Below are 17,681 nucleotides of genomic sequence, written 5' to 3' on the forward strand. Positions count from 1 at the left end.
ATAAGAGCCTCCAAAGAGAGACAGGACATGAACCCTTGCTTACCTGGCACAGTCATCAAAAGCCACTGGCAAGGAGAATTCAACTATAATTTTTAAATAATTACTAGAGGCCAATTGTAGGCTACCTAGAGACTATAGAACCCCTGGAGGCTGCAGATACAAGAGGAATTCACAACCACTCACAGCCTCTTCTCTGCAGACCTCACTTGCTGCTGCTGCTGCTGCTAAGTCACTTGAGTCGTGTCCGACTCTGTGCAACCCCATAGATGGCAGCCCACCAGGCTCCCCCATCCCTGGGATTCTCCAGGCAAGAACACTGGAGTGGGTTACCATTTCCTTCTCCAATGCATGAAAGGAAAAGTGAAAGTGAAGTTTCTCAGTCGTGTCCAACTCTTAGCGACCCCATGGACTGCAGCCTACCAGGCTCCTCCATCCATGGGATTTTCCAGGCGAGAGTACTGGAGTGGGGTGCCATTGCCTTCTCCAGGACCTCACTTGGGCACTCAAGAAAAAAAGCCTGGATAAGAGTAAGAGTGGGCTTCCCTGGTAGCTCAGGGGTAAAGAATCTGACTGCAATGCAGGAGACACAGGTTTGATCCCTGGATTGGGAAGATCCTCTAGGGGAGGAAATGGTAGCCCATTCCAGTATTCCTGCCTAAAAAATCCCAAGGACAGAGGAGCCTGGTGTGCTACGGTCCACAGGGGTCACAAAGAGTTGGACACAATGGAGCACAGAGCAAAAGTCCTGAGAAGTGTCCTTCCTAGTGCAGGCCTGGGAAGGAGCACAGCAGTCGCTGCAGGAAAGGCAGAAGTCCCACTGGATCCTTCTCCCCTACCTCCCCTAGGAAGGGGGAGGTACCTTACCCATTACAGGAAGGTAAATGCTGTCACCTAAGGCACTGTGAAAAATCCACTGCAGGTGGGAGAAGTAACAGAACATAACCCTTTACCTCTGGGGAAGGGACAGAATACATGTTGGGAATTATAGAATTACAGCTGGAAGAGGAACTTTAGCACTGAGAATGCTTCTCGCACCCAAGATCCAGGGAGATAATCCTTCCTAAGACTGAGGATTAATCAGAACAGCATACCTCTCATCTCCCACCTACAAGTAACAGTGTTCTACTGATGAGATGCAAAGAGTGAAGAAAGCCCCTCCAAGGAAGCAGGAAACAGAGGGGATACTCAGAGGAGTTCTGAAGAGAATTTAATGAAAGGACTATTTACAGAGGGGAAAGTGATTCTGGAACTAACAGTGAGGAATGCTGAGGTACTGAAAGATGGGCAGCAATAGGAAACCTTTAAGGCCCGATGTAGCAAGGAGAAGAAACAGTGTAATTGGAGTGATAGCCAGAGTTAAGTCAGCAGGGCCACAGGTGGAAGCAGTCATTGCCACACCATGACAAATTCAGGTTCTGTGTTTTTAAATTCTCTCTCCTCCAACCCTCTGATCTCCTGCTGGTGTCTCCCACTGGCTGACCCAACCATAAGTCAGAGGGCCAGGGAGGTACAGTGTTACAACTCGTAAATCAGCCCCCTGGGGTACAGGGCAGAGCTAAGAAGAGTAGAAAGTGGAAGGAGCAGATGCAGATGGAAAATACCTAGCCTAATATATCCTAGCATTCCTCCTGCATTAAGGTTGGTTCCATCTCCATAGACTTAGCAGCTTCTCCTACCTTAGGGCTCAGATCCAGGCCTTCTCTTTTCTTTCTAACCTCTCTCTAGGAGATATCATGCATTTTGGTGGCTTGTGACATTGTTGGTATGCTTATTAATCTTATATTTATATTACTCTAGTCCTCTCCTTGAGTCAGGTCCACATTGTGACAGCATCTCAGGTGTCTCAGACAGTCCATTCCTAATCCATCTAAGACTATTGATAGTTGTAATTCTCCCCTTCCTGAATCCAATTCATCAACAAATCCTACCAATCTCAACACTAAAATATATTCCAAATCCATCCATCCTTTCTTCTTGTCGCACTTGTCACCATATTACTCCTGATCTCTATACTACTCTCTCATCCACCTCCAATCCATTTTGAACTCAGCAACCAGAGAGACCATCTTAAAATGTAGATTAGACCATGACTTTTAAAACTTTCCCATTCCTTTCTCTCCTTCCTCATCTCCACCACACTCTTCTTTACCACGCTCTAGCCACATTGGCTTTTCGGTATGTCCTTATAGAAGTCAAACCCTTTCATGACTTCAGGGTAACCATCCCCCTGCAAGTAGCTTCTCCCACCTGGCCCCATGTCTCAGAAACTGTCTCCTTCTTATCGTTCAGGCTGGCTTAAATGTCTCTTCCTCAGGAAGTCCTTTCCTGGCCACCTTATTAGATGCAAGTTATGCCTTCATCTCACTATTTTCTACCTTCATACCTAGTTTATTTCTTTCTTAGCATTGCATGCTAAGTTGCTTCAGTTGTGTCCAACTTTTTGCAACCCTATGGACTGCAGTCCACCAGGGTCCTCTGTCCATGGAATTCTCTATGGACACTCAAGAATACTAGAGTGGGTTGCCATGCCCTTCTCCAGGGGATCTTCCAAACCCAGGGATCTAACTCAAGTGTCTTCTGTCTCCTGCATTGGCAGGCGAGTTCTTTGCCACTAGCGCCACCTGGGAAGCACCTCACACTCTAGTTTTTCTGTTTGTTTGGCTGTGTCTTTGTTGAATCTCCATACTGGAATCTCCATAAAGCAGTGATTTTTATGCCCTAATGACTATCTTGCCACCTTATATCCTCTGAGCCTAGCATATAGCACCTGACATGAAGCAGGTATTCAGCAAGTATTACAGCACCCTATTACATTTTCCATGTGCTAGGGTCTATGATTAGCTTCATAAAAATAAGACTGCATTTAAATCACATAACAATCCTAAGAGGTAGATATTATTTTCATTCTCATTTTACAAACAAGGTAACTGAAGAATAGAAAGGGTAAGTGACTTACCAAGAGTCATATGTTTAAGAGGTGACAGAGGTGAGACTCAAACCTAGACAATCTGAGGCCAGAGTCAGTGCTTTTATTCACTGCTGCTGCTGCTAAGTCACTTCAGTCGTGTCCAACTCTGTGTGACCCCATAGACGGTAGCCCACCAGGCTCCCCCATCCCTGGGATTCTCCAGTCAAGAACACTGGAGTGGGTTGCCATTTCCTTCTCCACTATGCAATACTTATTCCCACATTCATTTCTATGAATCAAATAATGACTATATGAATTAATAAAGTGTGAGGACAGACATAGATGTACCCATAAGTCAGCTTGTGGGGGGGGGAGTCAGAGTAGATAGTATTGAAGCTAATACCAGAAGACTAAGTTTGCAAGACTGACACACACGAGGGGATGTATGTGAAGCACAAAGGATCATACATGCAAAGGAACAGAGGCAGAAGAGAGAGTGGTATGTTAAAGAACAAGAAGTAGCTCAGTTTACATGGAATATAAAATGAGAGGGGCACTTGCATGGTGGTCCAGTTACTAAGACTCCACACTTCCACTGCAGGGGCCACGGGTTCAGTCCCTGGTCAGGAAGCTAAGAACACAAGTGTTTCATGTCCAAAAATATAAAAATAAAACAAGGAGAGGGAGATAAGGAAGGATAGTAAGTCAAAATTGATAAGGCTGAATAGGAAAAATTCACAGTCCACACAAAGCAGTTAAATTTTATTGTGTAGATTAAGGATTTAGAAAGGCATTGAAGAAGTTTAATCAAGGTGCAGACACAGTTAGATTTGTGATTTAGAAAGATTCCTCTGGCAATGGTATTGAGCAGACTTTCTTAAAGTTGAATAGGCTACATTCTTTCAAGAAAAAAATATTTTCTCATCAATTCCTTCAGTATCTTAAAACTTTTTATTATGTTGCTTAAATAGGCATATATATACACACACAAACCATGAGCGCCTTATTCTGGTATCTTAGTCATAAACTACACTAAATAAATACATAAATATGTATATATACACACATATATTTACATATTGATTTCCCTGGTGGCTTTGTGGCAAAGAATCCACCTGCCAATGCAGCAGACATGGGTTTGATCCCTGGCTTGGGAGAATCCTGTGGAAAAGGAAATGGCAACCCACTCCAGTATTCTTGCCTGGGAAATCCTATGAACAGAGGAGCCTGGCAGGCCACAGTCCACGGGGTCACAAAGAGTAGGACACACCTTAGAAACTAAACAACAACAAATATTTATATGTGTGTGTGTGTATATATATGTATATATATATGGTTTAAACCAAGCTACAAACCAAATTAAATTTCAATTAGCAATCATTTAATGCAATGGTGTTTTACTTAAATGAAATTGCTGCTCAGAGGGTGCAGTGGTCTTAACTGTTTTGATGCAGGTTCACTGGAGTTTGAAGAAAAGAGAGAAGGAACAGAGAAACATTGAGAAACATTGCTTGTGGATTTAAACTGGATCACTTTTAATGTGCTTCAAGGTAAAGAAGTTGAGTTCAAATTATATTTTGGCTGTTGAATTAGACTTGGCAGAACTGTACTTCCAGAATGTGACATTTCAGATTGAACCTCATGGATCACAGCTTCGGTAGCTGCAACCACAAGAATGTAAACCTCATATGTTTTTAAGTCAATCTTAAAATGCTTAATATGAACACAGTCTGGATCATCTGGATGACTACTTCATAACAAAGCTCTGCCACAAGATCTCAGCATCCCCATTTGCCTTTCAGTTTATGATCCAATTACTACCATTTCAATTATTTTGCATTGGTGGGAGGAAATAGATGGGTTCAATGTGCGAATTTTCTAGCATTTCCAACTGTATGAAAACTAACTGAACCATGATTTCTGAAGAAAAGAAGGTTGTTCGGTATTTCAAACAGAGAAAACTAGAGGGAAAATTAAGAAAAGACTGAATCAAAGCTGAATCTATCATTTATTGAGTTGCTGTGTGCAGAGTACACCATGCGAAATGACAGTCTGGATGAAGCACAAACTGAAATCAAGGTTGCCGGGAGAAATATCAATAACCTCAGATATGCAGATGACACCACCCTTATGGCAGAAAGTGAAGAGGAACTAAAGAGCCTCTTGATGAAGGTGAAAGCGGAGAGAGAAAAAGTTGGCTTAAAACTCAACATTCAAAAAACGAAGATCATGGCATCCAGTTCCATCACTTCGTGGCAAACAGATGGGGAGACAAAACAGAGACTTTATATTCTTGGGCTCCAAAATCACTGCAGATGGTGACTGCAGCCATGAAATTAAAAGACGCTTACTCCTTGGAAGAAAATCTATGACAAACCTAGACAGCATATTAAACAGTAGAGACGTTACTTTGCCAACACAGGTCCATCTGGTCAAAGCTATGGTTTTTCCAGTAGTCATGTATGGATGTGACAGAGAGTTGGACTATAAAGAAGGCTGACTCGAAGAACTGATGCTTTTGAACTGTGGTACTGGGGAGAAGGCTCTTGAGAGTCCCTTGGGCAGAAAGATCAAACCAGACAATCCTAAAGGAGATCAGTCCTGAATATTCATTGGACGGACTGATGCTAAAGCTGAACTCTAATACTTTGGCCACCTGATGCGAAGAACTTACCCTTTGGAAACAACCCTGATGCTGGGAATGACTGAAGGCAGGAGGAGAAGGGGACGACAGAGGATGAGATGGTTGGACAGCATCACCTACTCAACGGACATGAGTTTGAGCAAGCTCCTGGAGTCGGTGATGGACAGGGAAGCCTGGCATGCTGCAGTCCATGGAGTCACAAAGAGTTGGACACAACTGAGAGACTGAATTGAACTGAACTGACATTGTTCCAGGTACTGTAAACACCCTCCACCCTCCACCACATTTAATCTTAAATTTAAAAAAAAGTCCTATGAGATTTGTATTATTATCCACTTCTATAGATGAGAAAACTAAGGCTCGGAGAGATAGGGTCAGACAACTAGAAAATGGCAAAGCCAAGACTAGGACCACTCAAGACTAACTTTGTTACTGATCTCCAATGGGTTGGAGATCTTTCAATGGGTCAATGGGTCTTTTGCTTGGAGTTGGTTGAAAATGTCAATCAAATGAAACCAGGTTCTGTGTAGTACAGCAGAAACTTTATTCATTCATCAAGGAATGGAGAAAGGAGATATTTTGTCACCCATACCAGCCCCTGAGAACTAATGGATCCTTGCCTTGATTTATCTCTATTGGTTTCAAAATCATCTGGTATTTGACAGAGTTGTTTTGCTGCTGTGCTAATAGATATGTAGTGGTCAACTGCCCTGAACTTGTTCTGACTTTACCACAGGAAATCATCAACACAGACAAGACCTAGAAGTATTCAAAAGTTACCTTTGCTTCATTTATTGTGCTACCATCTCTGCCCAAGGCAGGGGGGGAAGGGGTGATTTGTACTATGCTAGGCATACTAGGCATACTTCCTGCCTTCTGCAAAGGAGCATGAAAGACTACATATGCCCCAGCCACTGGCAATCTCCACTCCTTTCCTAGAGCCCTGATGACTTATCTGCCTCCTACCTCTTAAAATTCCTTTATTTCCCCCTCCCTTTGGGGGGAAGGTGTTTTTGAAGTATGAGTTCTCCTTTTTCCATTCCTTGATCTATAAATAAAGCTTCTGCTGTACTATATCAAACTTGGCTTCATTTGAGTGGCATTTGCAACTCCAGGCAAAGGACCAATTGAGGGGTCACTGACTCTTTGGGGATTGGTAACAATTTCAACTCTATGCTCTAAACTATTAGGCCTAAATGAAAAGGATTACACAGTACTTAGGTCCTTTACCAAAAGGTGATTTAATATTCTTAATTTATAAAACTAAAATCATGTTGAATTGTGGCAGGTAGATTCTGATAGATTTGTCCTTATGACAGGTTTCAGTGGGTTGGTCTTGAAAACACTGGTTATGGAAAACAGTGTGGAGATTTCTTAAAAAAACTGGAAATAGAACTGCCATATGACCCAGCAATCCCACTTCTGGGCATACACACTGAGGAAACCAGATCTGAAAGAGACACGTGCACCCCAATGTTCATCGCAGAACTGTTTATAATAGCCAGGACATGGAAGCAACCTAGATGCCCATCAGCAGATGAATGGATAAGGAAGCTGTGGTACATATACACCATGGAATATTACTCAGCCGTTAAAAAGAATTCATTTGAACCAGTCCTAATGAGATGGATGAAGCTGGAGCCCATTATACAGAGTGAAGTAAGCCAGAAAGATAAAGAACATTACAGCATACTAACACATATATATGGAATTTAGAAAGATGGTAACGATAACCCTATATGCAAAACAGAAAAAGAGACACAGAAATACAGAACAGACTTTTGAACTCTGTGGGAGAATGTGAGGGTGGGATATTTCAAAAGAACAGCATGTATACTATCTATGGTGAAACAGATCACCAGCCCAGGTGGGATGCATGAGACAAGTGCTCCGGCCTGGTGCACTGGGAAGACCCAGAGGAATCGGGTGGAGAGGGAGGTGGGAGGGGGGATCAGGATTGGGAATACATGTAAATCCATGGCTGATTCATATCAATGTATGACAAAACCCACTGGAAAAAATAAATAAATTAATTAATTAAAAAAAAAAAAAAAAAGAAAACACTGGTGACACAAGGTAAAGAAAAAGGTAGAAAAGAGGCAAAAACTACTTTAACATTAAATACCTATAAACAGAGTTATCTGTGATCCCTTCTATTGACATGGAAATTCCAAATAAGTGGTTGGAATTGCTCTTGAGAGCAATTTGTTGTTTGGATTTCTTTGGGGGACAAGGTTATGACCTTAAAAGAGAAATATGATCCTCAGAAGAATAATTATTTGATTCATTCCAGGAACCATATAAAGATTTCTCCAACAGACTGGATTAAGAGGGATGGGAGAAATTAATCCACCCCCTAGAAATTTATCAAATCAAATTCCAAAAACTTTTTTTTTTTTCATTTTCCAAAACTTTTAAAAGATAGTGGCAAGGTTTTTGCATTTAAGACTTGGTTTAGAAAGTATTAACTCTTCACGTCCATCCTAAATGAGATCAACCTTGGGTGTTCATTGGAAGGACTGATGCTGAAGCTGAAACTCCAATACTTTGGCCACCTCATGCGAAGAGTTGACTCATTGGAAAAGACCCTGATGCTGGGAGGGACTGGGGGCTGGAGAAGGGGACAACAGAGGATGAGATGGTTAGCTGGCATCACCGACTCCATGAACAAGAGTCTGAGTAAACTCCGGGAGTTGGTGATGGACAGGGAGGCCTGGCGTGCTGCGATTCATAGGGTGGCAAAGAGACGGACACGACTGAGCGACTGAACTGAACTGAACACTCGACCAAAATAGGAAGAGAAATTAACTGCTAAATACTAAAACGGAAATGAACCCCAAATGATCATAATGATATATAAAATGATAACATAGGTCAACCAGAGGTGAAATTAACTTACTAGAAATAAATTGGGCTCCTATGGTGGCCCTTGGTACTCCCTTGGTAAAGTAGTAATATATTTGTTGCTTGAAATTTATAAAATAAAAGCCAGGGGGGAGGATGGAAGAGAGAAAGGTCTCTTTCCATGGCCCACTACGCAAATTCTCCTAATTCTCAGCTGACAGAAGCCAGATAACAACAATGTGTTTTCTGATTATTTCTATTACTGCAGTACTCCTTTAAATACTTGTGCTATTTTAGATTCTCTTTTAAACTACGATAGAAAAACGAAAAACAAACCCAAAAACTCACATTATTTTTTCCAATTGTTGTTGATTGGCTAATACATAAAGGACGAGTTGGCTCAATTGCGTTCAGATAGTTTTGACCCTCTCTACGCTTCGTAGAAAGCAGCCAGGTATCCGCTTCCCCGGCGTTCCCCCCGGTACCGCGGAAACGAAACTGCATCAGGCTCCGCCCCACTATCTGCTGAGTAAGCCAATCAGGGCGCGGCCCGGGCTGATCGCGTGCCAGGTGTCATGGCGGCCTGCAGGCACTGCTGCTCGTGCCTCCGGCTGCGGCCTCTGGGCGATGGTCCCCTCCGTCTGCCAGGGCGGGATAGGACACTCACCCAGTTACAGGTGCGAGCACTATGGGGTGGCACCGGACAGCGATCCGTGGCCGTGGATTTAGGCAGCAGGTAAGGAACCGTGTGTGTTCTCTGTTCTTTCACAAGGCGGGTCTGAGTACATTCACTTTCTAGAGTACGAATCCGCAACCCAGGTCTCTTTACCCTAAATCTAAGTTACAAATTGCCCTTTCCGTGTTTGGAATCTGTTTCTTGGCACCCCCACCCCCATCCCCCTACTTCTCTTACTGTCTCAGTGTCCTTTGCTGCTTCTTCCTCGCTCCCTCCCTGTTCCGAGCTTCTTTTCCCCAGCTGAGTCTGCCCACCTGATTTCCGTTCTCTTTACTTTTGGTGATTCCTCGGCTATGAAATGAAAAGATAACCCGTTAACAATTGATGCTTACGTCCTTCAGTCCAGTTTATTGCATATAAAGCTCGGCCCGTATGACTCTGGGTAGGAGGGGAAGGACAAAGTCAGTTTCTTGATACTGGTTATATGATACTCTGTTAAAGCCTGTGGAAGTGTTAGTCACTAAGTCCTGTCCGACTCTTTGCGACCCCAGCCAGGCTCTTCTGTCCATGGAATTCTCCAGGCAAATTACTGGAGTGGATTGCCATTCCCTTCTGCAAGGGATCTTCCTAACCCAGGGATGGAACCCAGGTCACCTGAATTGCAGGCAAATTCTTTACGGTCTTAGCCACCTGGGAAGCCTGTAGTAAATGTACTATTACTCTCATTTTATAGTTAAAGCAACAGGGGCTCAGAGAAGTTTAGGTAACTTTATCAGGGTCAGTCAAAGCTACTCCTATGAGACTAGGTGGATTTTGAACTTGTGTTTCAAATTGATACTTTCTCTTGGGGTCTGTTTGCCAGAATTCATGTCTTAAATCACTTTTATAAAACTAGTATGGAGTCCAAAAGTCTGTTCTATACATCTGTGTTTCTGTCTTGCATATAGGGTTATCGAGGGTGGGATGATCTGAGAGAATAGCATTGAAACATATATATTATCAAGTGTGAAACAGATCGCCAGTCCAAGTTGGATGCATGAGACAAGTGCTCAGGGCTGGTACACTGGGATGACCCAGAGGGATGGGATGGGGACGGAGGTGGGAGGGGAGGTTCAGGATGGGGAACACATGTAAATCCATGGCTGATTCATGTCAGTGTATGGCAAAAACCACGACAATAATTGTAAAGTAATTAGCCTCCAACTAATAAAAATAAATTAAAAAAAAAACTAGTATGGGATTCGTTTTTAGAATAAATGAAACTGCTAATACTTTATATATACTTTTCACATGTATTTTTTATAAAACGTTGACCCTAGTTCATACAAAAGTCAGAAAATCTGGCTTTGAATCCAGCACTTCCTCCCTGACTTACTGAATGATCTTTGAACAAGTTGTCACCACTCCTTCCACTCCCCTGAATGAGGAGACTGTTACTAGATCAAGAGTCAGCAAACTTTTTCTGTAATGGGTCAGAGAGTAAATATTTTAGACCAAATCATAAAGGTGGGTGTTTCGGTTTTGCCTACTGCGTGTCAGTCACATAATCATATGCATTTACATACCCTCTAAAAATGTAAAAAGAAAAAAAAAGTTGTTAGGTTAAAGACTATAAAAAGAAGAGTTGTAGTTTGTTGACTGCTAGACTAGATGATCTCTAAGGTCTTTCTTTCCACGTCTTGCATTCTTTGATTCTGATTTTTGAGGGAAAAGATATCTCTTCCATTCTTCAAGGACTGAAAATTTATTCTTCTCTGAAGAAATGCCCCAGAACATTTCATTACACAGACATCTACTGTTTGTTAAGCACTAGGGACTCAAAACAACAAGGTTAGGTTTGCCCTCCAAATTTTTCATAATCTACTTTGAATCTCATTTATTAGTCAACTGGGATTTTTTTTTTTTTTTTTTTTTTGTAACCTCTTTTTAAACCTGTGTCATGTGTTGTAGCAGTGAGATTCATAAATATCATACCTGCTGGGTAAATTATTTTCTTTGTCATAAGTTTGCAACAAACTTTTTGGGTGACTGATTTGTACCATCAACTTGATACTTGTTATGTGTATTCTTTACAATGTTCTAGAAGGTTGTATACTATTGTGGTAAATGTCTTTACTACTCACAATAAACTTTGTAGTAATTTTCATTTCAGCAAGTTATTGAGCATTTACTATATTGAGTTCCAAGGCAACTAGAAATAGTCTGATGAGGAAGAACACAGATTCAGTGCTGAGAAAATCAGTGTGGGAAAGGTATGAATAGGGTGCTGAAGGAGCACAAAGGGGTGTTTATCCCACTGTAAAGCTTGATGTTGAAGGTGAATCCTGAAATGCAAAAAGGAATGAGCAAGGAGAAAGTAGCAGAGAAAATGGCCAGTGCAATTGCAGAGAAGTGAGAGAGTGTATTGACTAGCTACAAATAACTCACTGTGGATGGAGTGAAAAGTGAAATATGAGTTTGCAGCAAACGCAAGGCCAAATCATAAAACTGGGTATTTGTTTTATTTTTGCGGGAGTAGGGGTAGGGTAGCATGAGTTTTGAACTACTGAATTTTTCTTGGAGGAAGGTGGTTACATTCCATACCATTTTGCAAGTGTTTCCAAAAATACTTGCATCTCTCTCTCCCTGGAGTTCTACTTCCTGTGGCAGATAGCTCCTCTTTTCCCTTCTCTCTTCCTAAGCTATCTCCTCCCACTCTTTTGCCCACCAATAGGACCTCCCTGCTCATCTTATCCTTTTTATTATTTTTTTCAAAAGTATATTTTGATTAGGTATTCACTCACATTGTTCAATATTTAAAAAGCTCAAAAATCTCATACAGTTCCATAGCCACCCAGTTCCAATTCCAGAAGCCACTGATTTGTTAACAATCTTTTATATATATTTGGAGGTATTTTATACATTAAAATTAAAATATTGGCAAGTAAATTGATGAGGTAAAATCACCATGAAATACAAAACTATTAACATATTTGCATCAAAAACAACTAAAAGTGCATTTACAGGAAATAATTACATGTATCAGTTAGACACCAGCTGAGATCATGAGACATAATGGAAAGTAATCACCTAGGGGGAGAAAAGTTTAAATTAGGTCAGTCACGAAGGCAAAGCTATCTGGTAGGTGGTCTGGGACCCCTAAAGGAGACACTGTGTAGATCAACAGAAAGAACAAAGAAGTGGGAGGATTTGGTATTTGACTATTAATCCAGGCCTGTGTTTGAGAACATCTGGGGTACTTCTGTGTTTTACCTTTTGAGGAATTGCCAGATCATTTCCCAAAGCAGGTGCACCATTTTACATTTCAGTCAGCAGTGTATGAGACTGCCAATTTCTCCACACACACCATCAACACATACCCATCTTAACCATCCTAGCAGATGTGAATAGTATCTCATTGTGTTTTCGATTTGCATTTCCCTAGCGGCTAATGATGTTGAGCATATTTTCATGCAGTACTGTTGATCTTCCTTGAAGAGACATTGATTGAAATCCTTTGCCGGTTTATAAAATTGGGTTTCTTGTTATTTTTGGGTTGTAAGAGTCCTTTACATATTCTAGATACGAGTCCCTTATCAGGTATATGATTTCCAAATACTTTCTGCTATTCTGTAGGTTTTCTTTCACTTTGTTGATGATATCCTTTGTAGCATGAAAGTTTTTAATTTTGATAAAGTCAGATTTATGTTTTTTTTTCTTTTGTTATCCGTGCTTTTGATGTCATCTATAGCAAGATGTTGTCTAACCCAGGTTTATGAAGATTTACTCCTGTGTTTTTTTCTTAGAGTGTTATAGTTTTAATTTTTACATTTATATCAATAATCCATTTTGAGTTAATTTTTATTTATATGAGGAAAGGGTCCAACTTGTATTAATTTTTTTGCATGTGGATATCCAATTGTCCCAGCACCATTGGTTGAAAAGACTGTTTCTTTCCCCTACTGACTTATCTTGGCACTGTTGTAGAACATGAAAGTGTATGTTGGCAATTTTGGAGTTTATATTTTAAAGGCAATGAGGGAGATTTTAAAGGAATTAAGGAGAGAAATGATAAAGTTTGTGTGTTAAAAGGCTACTTTAGTCAACAAGGCAAGGGTGGTAAGACAAGAGACAAAAGATGTGATAAATGGGAAATTAACCTTTAGAAAGGAGCTTCTTCTCTTCAGAAATACTCTGTCATTCAGATTACTCCTGTGCCTTGGTTTCTGTATTTTTCCTCAAGGAGATCTTAAACTCCTCTTCAATCTTTGGTAATGATAGTGAGCTCTGTCCCTATTTTGTTTATTTATTTGTTTTTTGCTAGTTAGGGGCCAAAGGGACCTTTAGTTCTTTAGAATCTTTGATTTATTCTAAGTTAGGAATTGTACTAATGACCTAAGTCCTTTTGTATTGAATTCTTATTTTGAACAGAAAATTAGAAATATCCTCTGGAAAACTGGCCAGATTTGCAGATGGCTCTGCTGTGGTACAGGTAAAAAGTCCAAATTGTTAAATTTTCATCCTAAAAATGGTTATGGAGACTGGTACTGAGTATCTTTATAACATCATGTAACTTCTTAGAATTCTGGTACTGGAAATTAATTCAGACCATTTCTAGTGTCAAAATCATTCCAGACAACAGGGGAGTCAGAGGACTAGGTGTACTAAATGACCTTTAAGGTCTCTTCCAAACTTGGGGTTCTATTTCATTCTGTTAATAAATTCTGTAATGCTTTTCTAGAGAAAGTAATTTTACTGGTTTCTTCAATAGTAGTTTTTTCTTTATTTATAGCCTAAATTTCCTAATAAGAAGTAGAAAATATGATTGGATGTGACTAAGCTATGAGTGAGCCTTTTCACTTTTAGTTGTGTTACTTTTGAAAAACTTAGTGACTATTCTAATATAGATCATGGTTGTGCAGAAGGGATTAAGATTGGACTGCTTGTGAGTAATTATTTTCATAGTCATAGTGTCACAGAATAACAATTCTCTTTCCTTGGGTTTAACTAAGGGAGGATTCAGTCTTATATGAATAACTGCTTATATGTTAATATCTAATTTTAAAGGAATTTACCAGTGTTGTTGTTTATGTTTAAGTCAGGTGACACTGCAGTGATGGTCACAGCAGTCAGTAAAACAAAACCTTCACCTTCCCAATTCATGCCTTTGGTGGTAAGTATTTGCTGATTTTTCTGAACTGTAATATAGAATAAATATAGAATTTGTAATATTTTTGTCCAATGTCTAGTGAGTACAAATTGTAAACTTTGCACAATAGAGGATTTTCCTTTATTGTGTGATATTGAGTCATTAAAAGAATTTAAATTGATTGCTTCATAACCAGTTCTTATATCAGTGGTTATCATACTTTTTTAAAGATCCAGGTTTATCAAGTTGACAGAAACAGTGGAAGTGCATAAGTACTTTGATATTTAGTAAGCAATGAATTCATTGTTTTCATAGATTTCCCTTTGTATGAGTCTACAAGTATATTTTTGGTGAAAATAGTACTTTATGGCTTCTTTTATTATGATAAGGGGAATGCAGTTATATCTAAGAGTTAACACAAAAAAAAGGCAGTGTTGAACTTGACCAGGATAAGCTACTGTGGGAAGTATTGAGTCTACACAGTCATCTAACTGGGTAGTGGAAGGCTTTTTAAAAAATCAGTTTACTGACTATTTCTGTCACTCTCCTTTCTCTAAGAGATACAAAACGCTAAAAGTAAGCAAAATATTCACTCTTAGTCTGGAATATGTTGTTGGCAACCTCAGGACAATTGTATCTCCACAGTAATTTCTTGGGGAAAATTTGCTACTACAAAAAGCAGTCAAATGAACAGCATTTTTTTTCATCACTCCTTCAGGTTGACTATAGACAGAAGGCTGCTGCAGCAGGTAGAATTCCCACAAACTATCTCAGAAGAGAGATTGGATCTTCTGATAAAGAAATTCTTACAAGTCGAGTAATAGGTAAGATATTAAGGTCTCTGATATACCTGTGTTAGTATCTCTTCTCTTTCATCTATGTTCTATAATAGCTCTTAAATTTTCTTCATTACATTAACACCACCTAAGATTATTTACTTTCTGTATCCCCTGATTCAAATATGGGCTTCATGAGAAAAAACTTTTTGTTTAATACTGAATCCCCTATACCTAGCATACTACCTGGCACAAAACAGGCATTCAGCAAATATTTGTTGACCAAATGAATGAATCTCTATTAATCATATAAATTCTGGGCCCCACATCTCTACTCTGTTGAACCTGTCCTAAGGATTTTTCATTTGTATGTTCAGCATAGTAATTCCTAAAAGTATTATAGTCATCAACTACTGAAAAATGTTTATGATTTTTCAGATCTTTGATATCCTTAAATATCGTGGGAGCATTTGTAGTTTACAGTTCTTCTAACCAAAATTCCTACTTTATGTATGTTTATATGCACTCGTCAGACACAGAATTCCAAGGAAGTGTTTTATTTTGGTGTGCTGTTGGTCTTAAGCCTCTTTCCTCTGCTTAAATAAATAAATAACAATTAAGCAATGAATTTTGGTGTCTGTGGAACCAGGATGAAACGTTGCTCCCTAATTTTACACTTGGGTGCTCCTGTCCTGGTTTTTCATCTTTAGGACCTGGTGCATATTAATATTTATCTGTGTCCCTGTGAGTACATTAGTCCAGGGGTTTTGTTTTTGCTGTTATTGTTTTGTTTTATTAAATGGTTAGTTACATTATTTTTTAGCTTGGTTTGTTTTTTTGTTTTGTTTTTTTTTTTTAATAAAAAGTCGTGATTTTTATTTTATTTTCATTTTAAGAAGTGGCATATTTGTGATGATTTCTCTCCTCAATGTGAAATTTGTGGCTAAGATGGCAATATGTCTACATTTATTTGAGGGGATTCAAAATCATACCTAATGAATTTAGCTGCTGTTCAATCTTTGAGGCTTAGAATGAATTCTCAGGGGGGAGAATGTGGTAATAGAGGAATTAAAAATTGATGATAAGTAAAGTTTAGTTTAAGGATTTTAAAGGTAGAATGGAGGTGGAGCCGCTAGACTGGTAAAATGATGGTTGGAAAATACTTAAATTCTGCACTGGATACATGAACTGTGTTCTGTACATTTGTTATAGAATACTCATCCTTCAACTATACTACCTCCTTTTTCCTTTTAGGGTTTTAGTGTAGAAACTTTGGTAATCATCAGGGAAACAAAATTTACATAACTGTACATCTCTCATATCAATGTTGAGATAAGTGGGAGAAAATATAGTGAGGAAATGGCCTGTGAGTCTGTTTTCACATTAAAATACTCAGGAAACTTAAACTTGCAATTGTTGTGTACTAGCAGTATGATGGCACCCCACTCCAGTACTCTTGCCTGGAAAATCCCATGGACGGAGGAGCCTGGTGGGCTGCAGTCCATGGGGTCGCTAAGAGTGGACACGACTGAGCAACTTCACTTTCACTTTTCACTTTCATGCACTGGAGAAGGCAGTGGCACCCCACTCCAGTGTTCTTGCCTGAAGAATCCCAGGGACAGGAGCCTGGTGGGCTGCCATCTATGGGGTGGCACAGACTCGGACACGACTTACATGACTTAGCAGCAGCAGCAGTGTGATACTACTGGTAACAAAGTTGTAATAGAAGAATAGTATCTAGACAAGAGGAGATGAAAAAGCTTTCCTTCTAGAACATCTCTTCAGTTCAGTTCAGTCGCTCAGTCGTGTCCGACTCTTTGCGACCCCATGAATCGCAGCACGCCAGGCCTCCCTGTCCATCACCAACTCCCGGAGTTTACTCAAACTCATATTCATGGAGTCGGTGATGCCATCCAGCCATCTCATCCTCTGTCGTCCCCTTCTCCTCCTACCCCCAATCCCTCCCATGGGGGAAAGTTTTGAATTGTGAAGCAACTTCTGTTAGTAACTAATCTCTTTTTTCTTTTCTTTTGGCAGATCGTTCAATTAGACCTCTCTTTCCAGCTGGCTACTTTTATGATACACAGGTATGTTCTGTCTTAGGTTTATTTGTTTCCAGGTCAGTAAAAAAAAAAAAAAATGATGTAATCTCTATTTAATACTTCCTAGGCCAAACATAAACAGTATAAAATAAGAATTTTTGGTGATGCTGCTACAGTTTACATTAATTTTTAAAATCTAACATTTATTTGGTATCAATATGAGCTGATACCTGAATTATGAGTAGGAATTAACCAATGTGGGAGTAGAGGAAGATGGAACAGGAGGCAGAAAATCCTTGGGCAGGAAAGAAAGTGGTAAATTTGAAAAAGGTTAGAGTAATTGAGGTGAGTGGGGACAGTTCAGACTGGACCTCGAAGGTCATATTAGTAATAGACAAGGACTGTCAACATAGTCTTTATTACCTATTTTTTATCACTGGGTTCTCTAAACATCTGCTTTGTTATATTTTGTTACTTTCTGAATATTACCTTCTTTTGTAACAATGACCCATATATATACTTTAATTAACTATTTTATGTGTTTGAAAAAAATAAATTTGCCTTGCAAATATTCTTTGTCAGAATGTCACTGCCTCGAGAAGTTATTTTCCTAAGTGCCTGACATAAGCATATTATTACAATGTAATTTGTTTATGCTTAACA

The 17,681-nt window shown here is 39.7% G+C and overlaps 1 protein-coding gene across 2 annotated transcripts in view; it reads left to right on the plus strand.

Annotated features, from left to right (window-relative positions):
* The first annotated feature begins 8,951 nt into the window (after positions 1-8,951).
* Positions 8,952-17,681, plus strand: part of PNPT1 (polyribonucleotide nucleotidyltransferase 1) — a 43,141-nt gene continuing 34,411 nt past the window's right edge. The window contains exons 1-5 of one of the 2 annotated variants that reach the window (XM_043917974.1): positions 8,952-9,132; positions 13,483-13,543; positions 14,150-14,224; positions 14,919-15,024; positions 17,014-17,063. In XM_043917974.1, the coding sequence (XP_043773909.1) occupies positions 8,972-9,132; positions 13,483-13,543; positions 14,150-14,224; positions 14,919-15,024; positions 17,014-17,063 (453 nt within the window). In that variant the 5' untranslated portion in view covers positions 8,952-8,971. The remainder of the gene's footprint in view (positions 9,133-13,482; positions 13,544-14,149; positions 14,225-14,918; positions 15,025-17,013; positions 17,064-17,681) is intronic. The other variant, XM_043917975.1, reaches the window with a different exon arrangement.

The sequence above is a fragment of the Cervus elaphus genome, chromosome 11 (genome assembly GCF_910594005.1).
Source record: "Cervus elaphus chromosome 11, mCerEla1.1, whole genome shotgun sequence".
In the NCBI taxonomy this organism is placed as follows: Eukaryota; Metazoa; Chordata; class Mammalia; order Artiodactyla; family Cervidae; genus Cervus; species Cervus elaphus.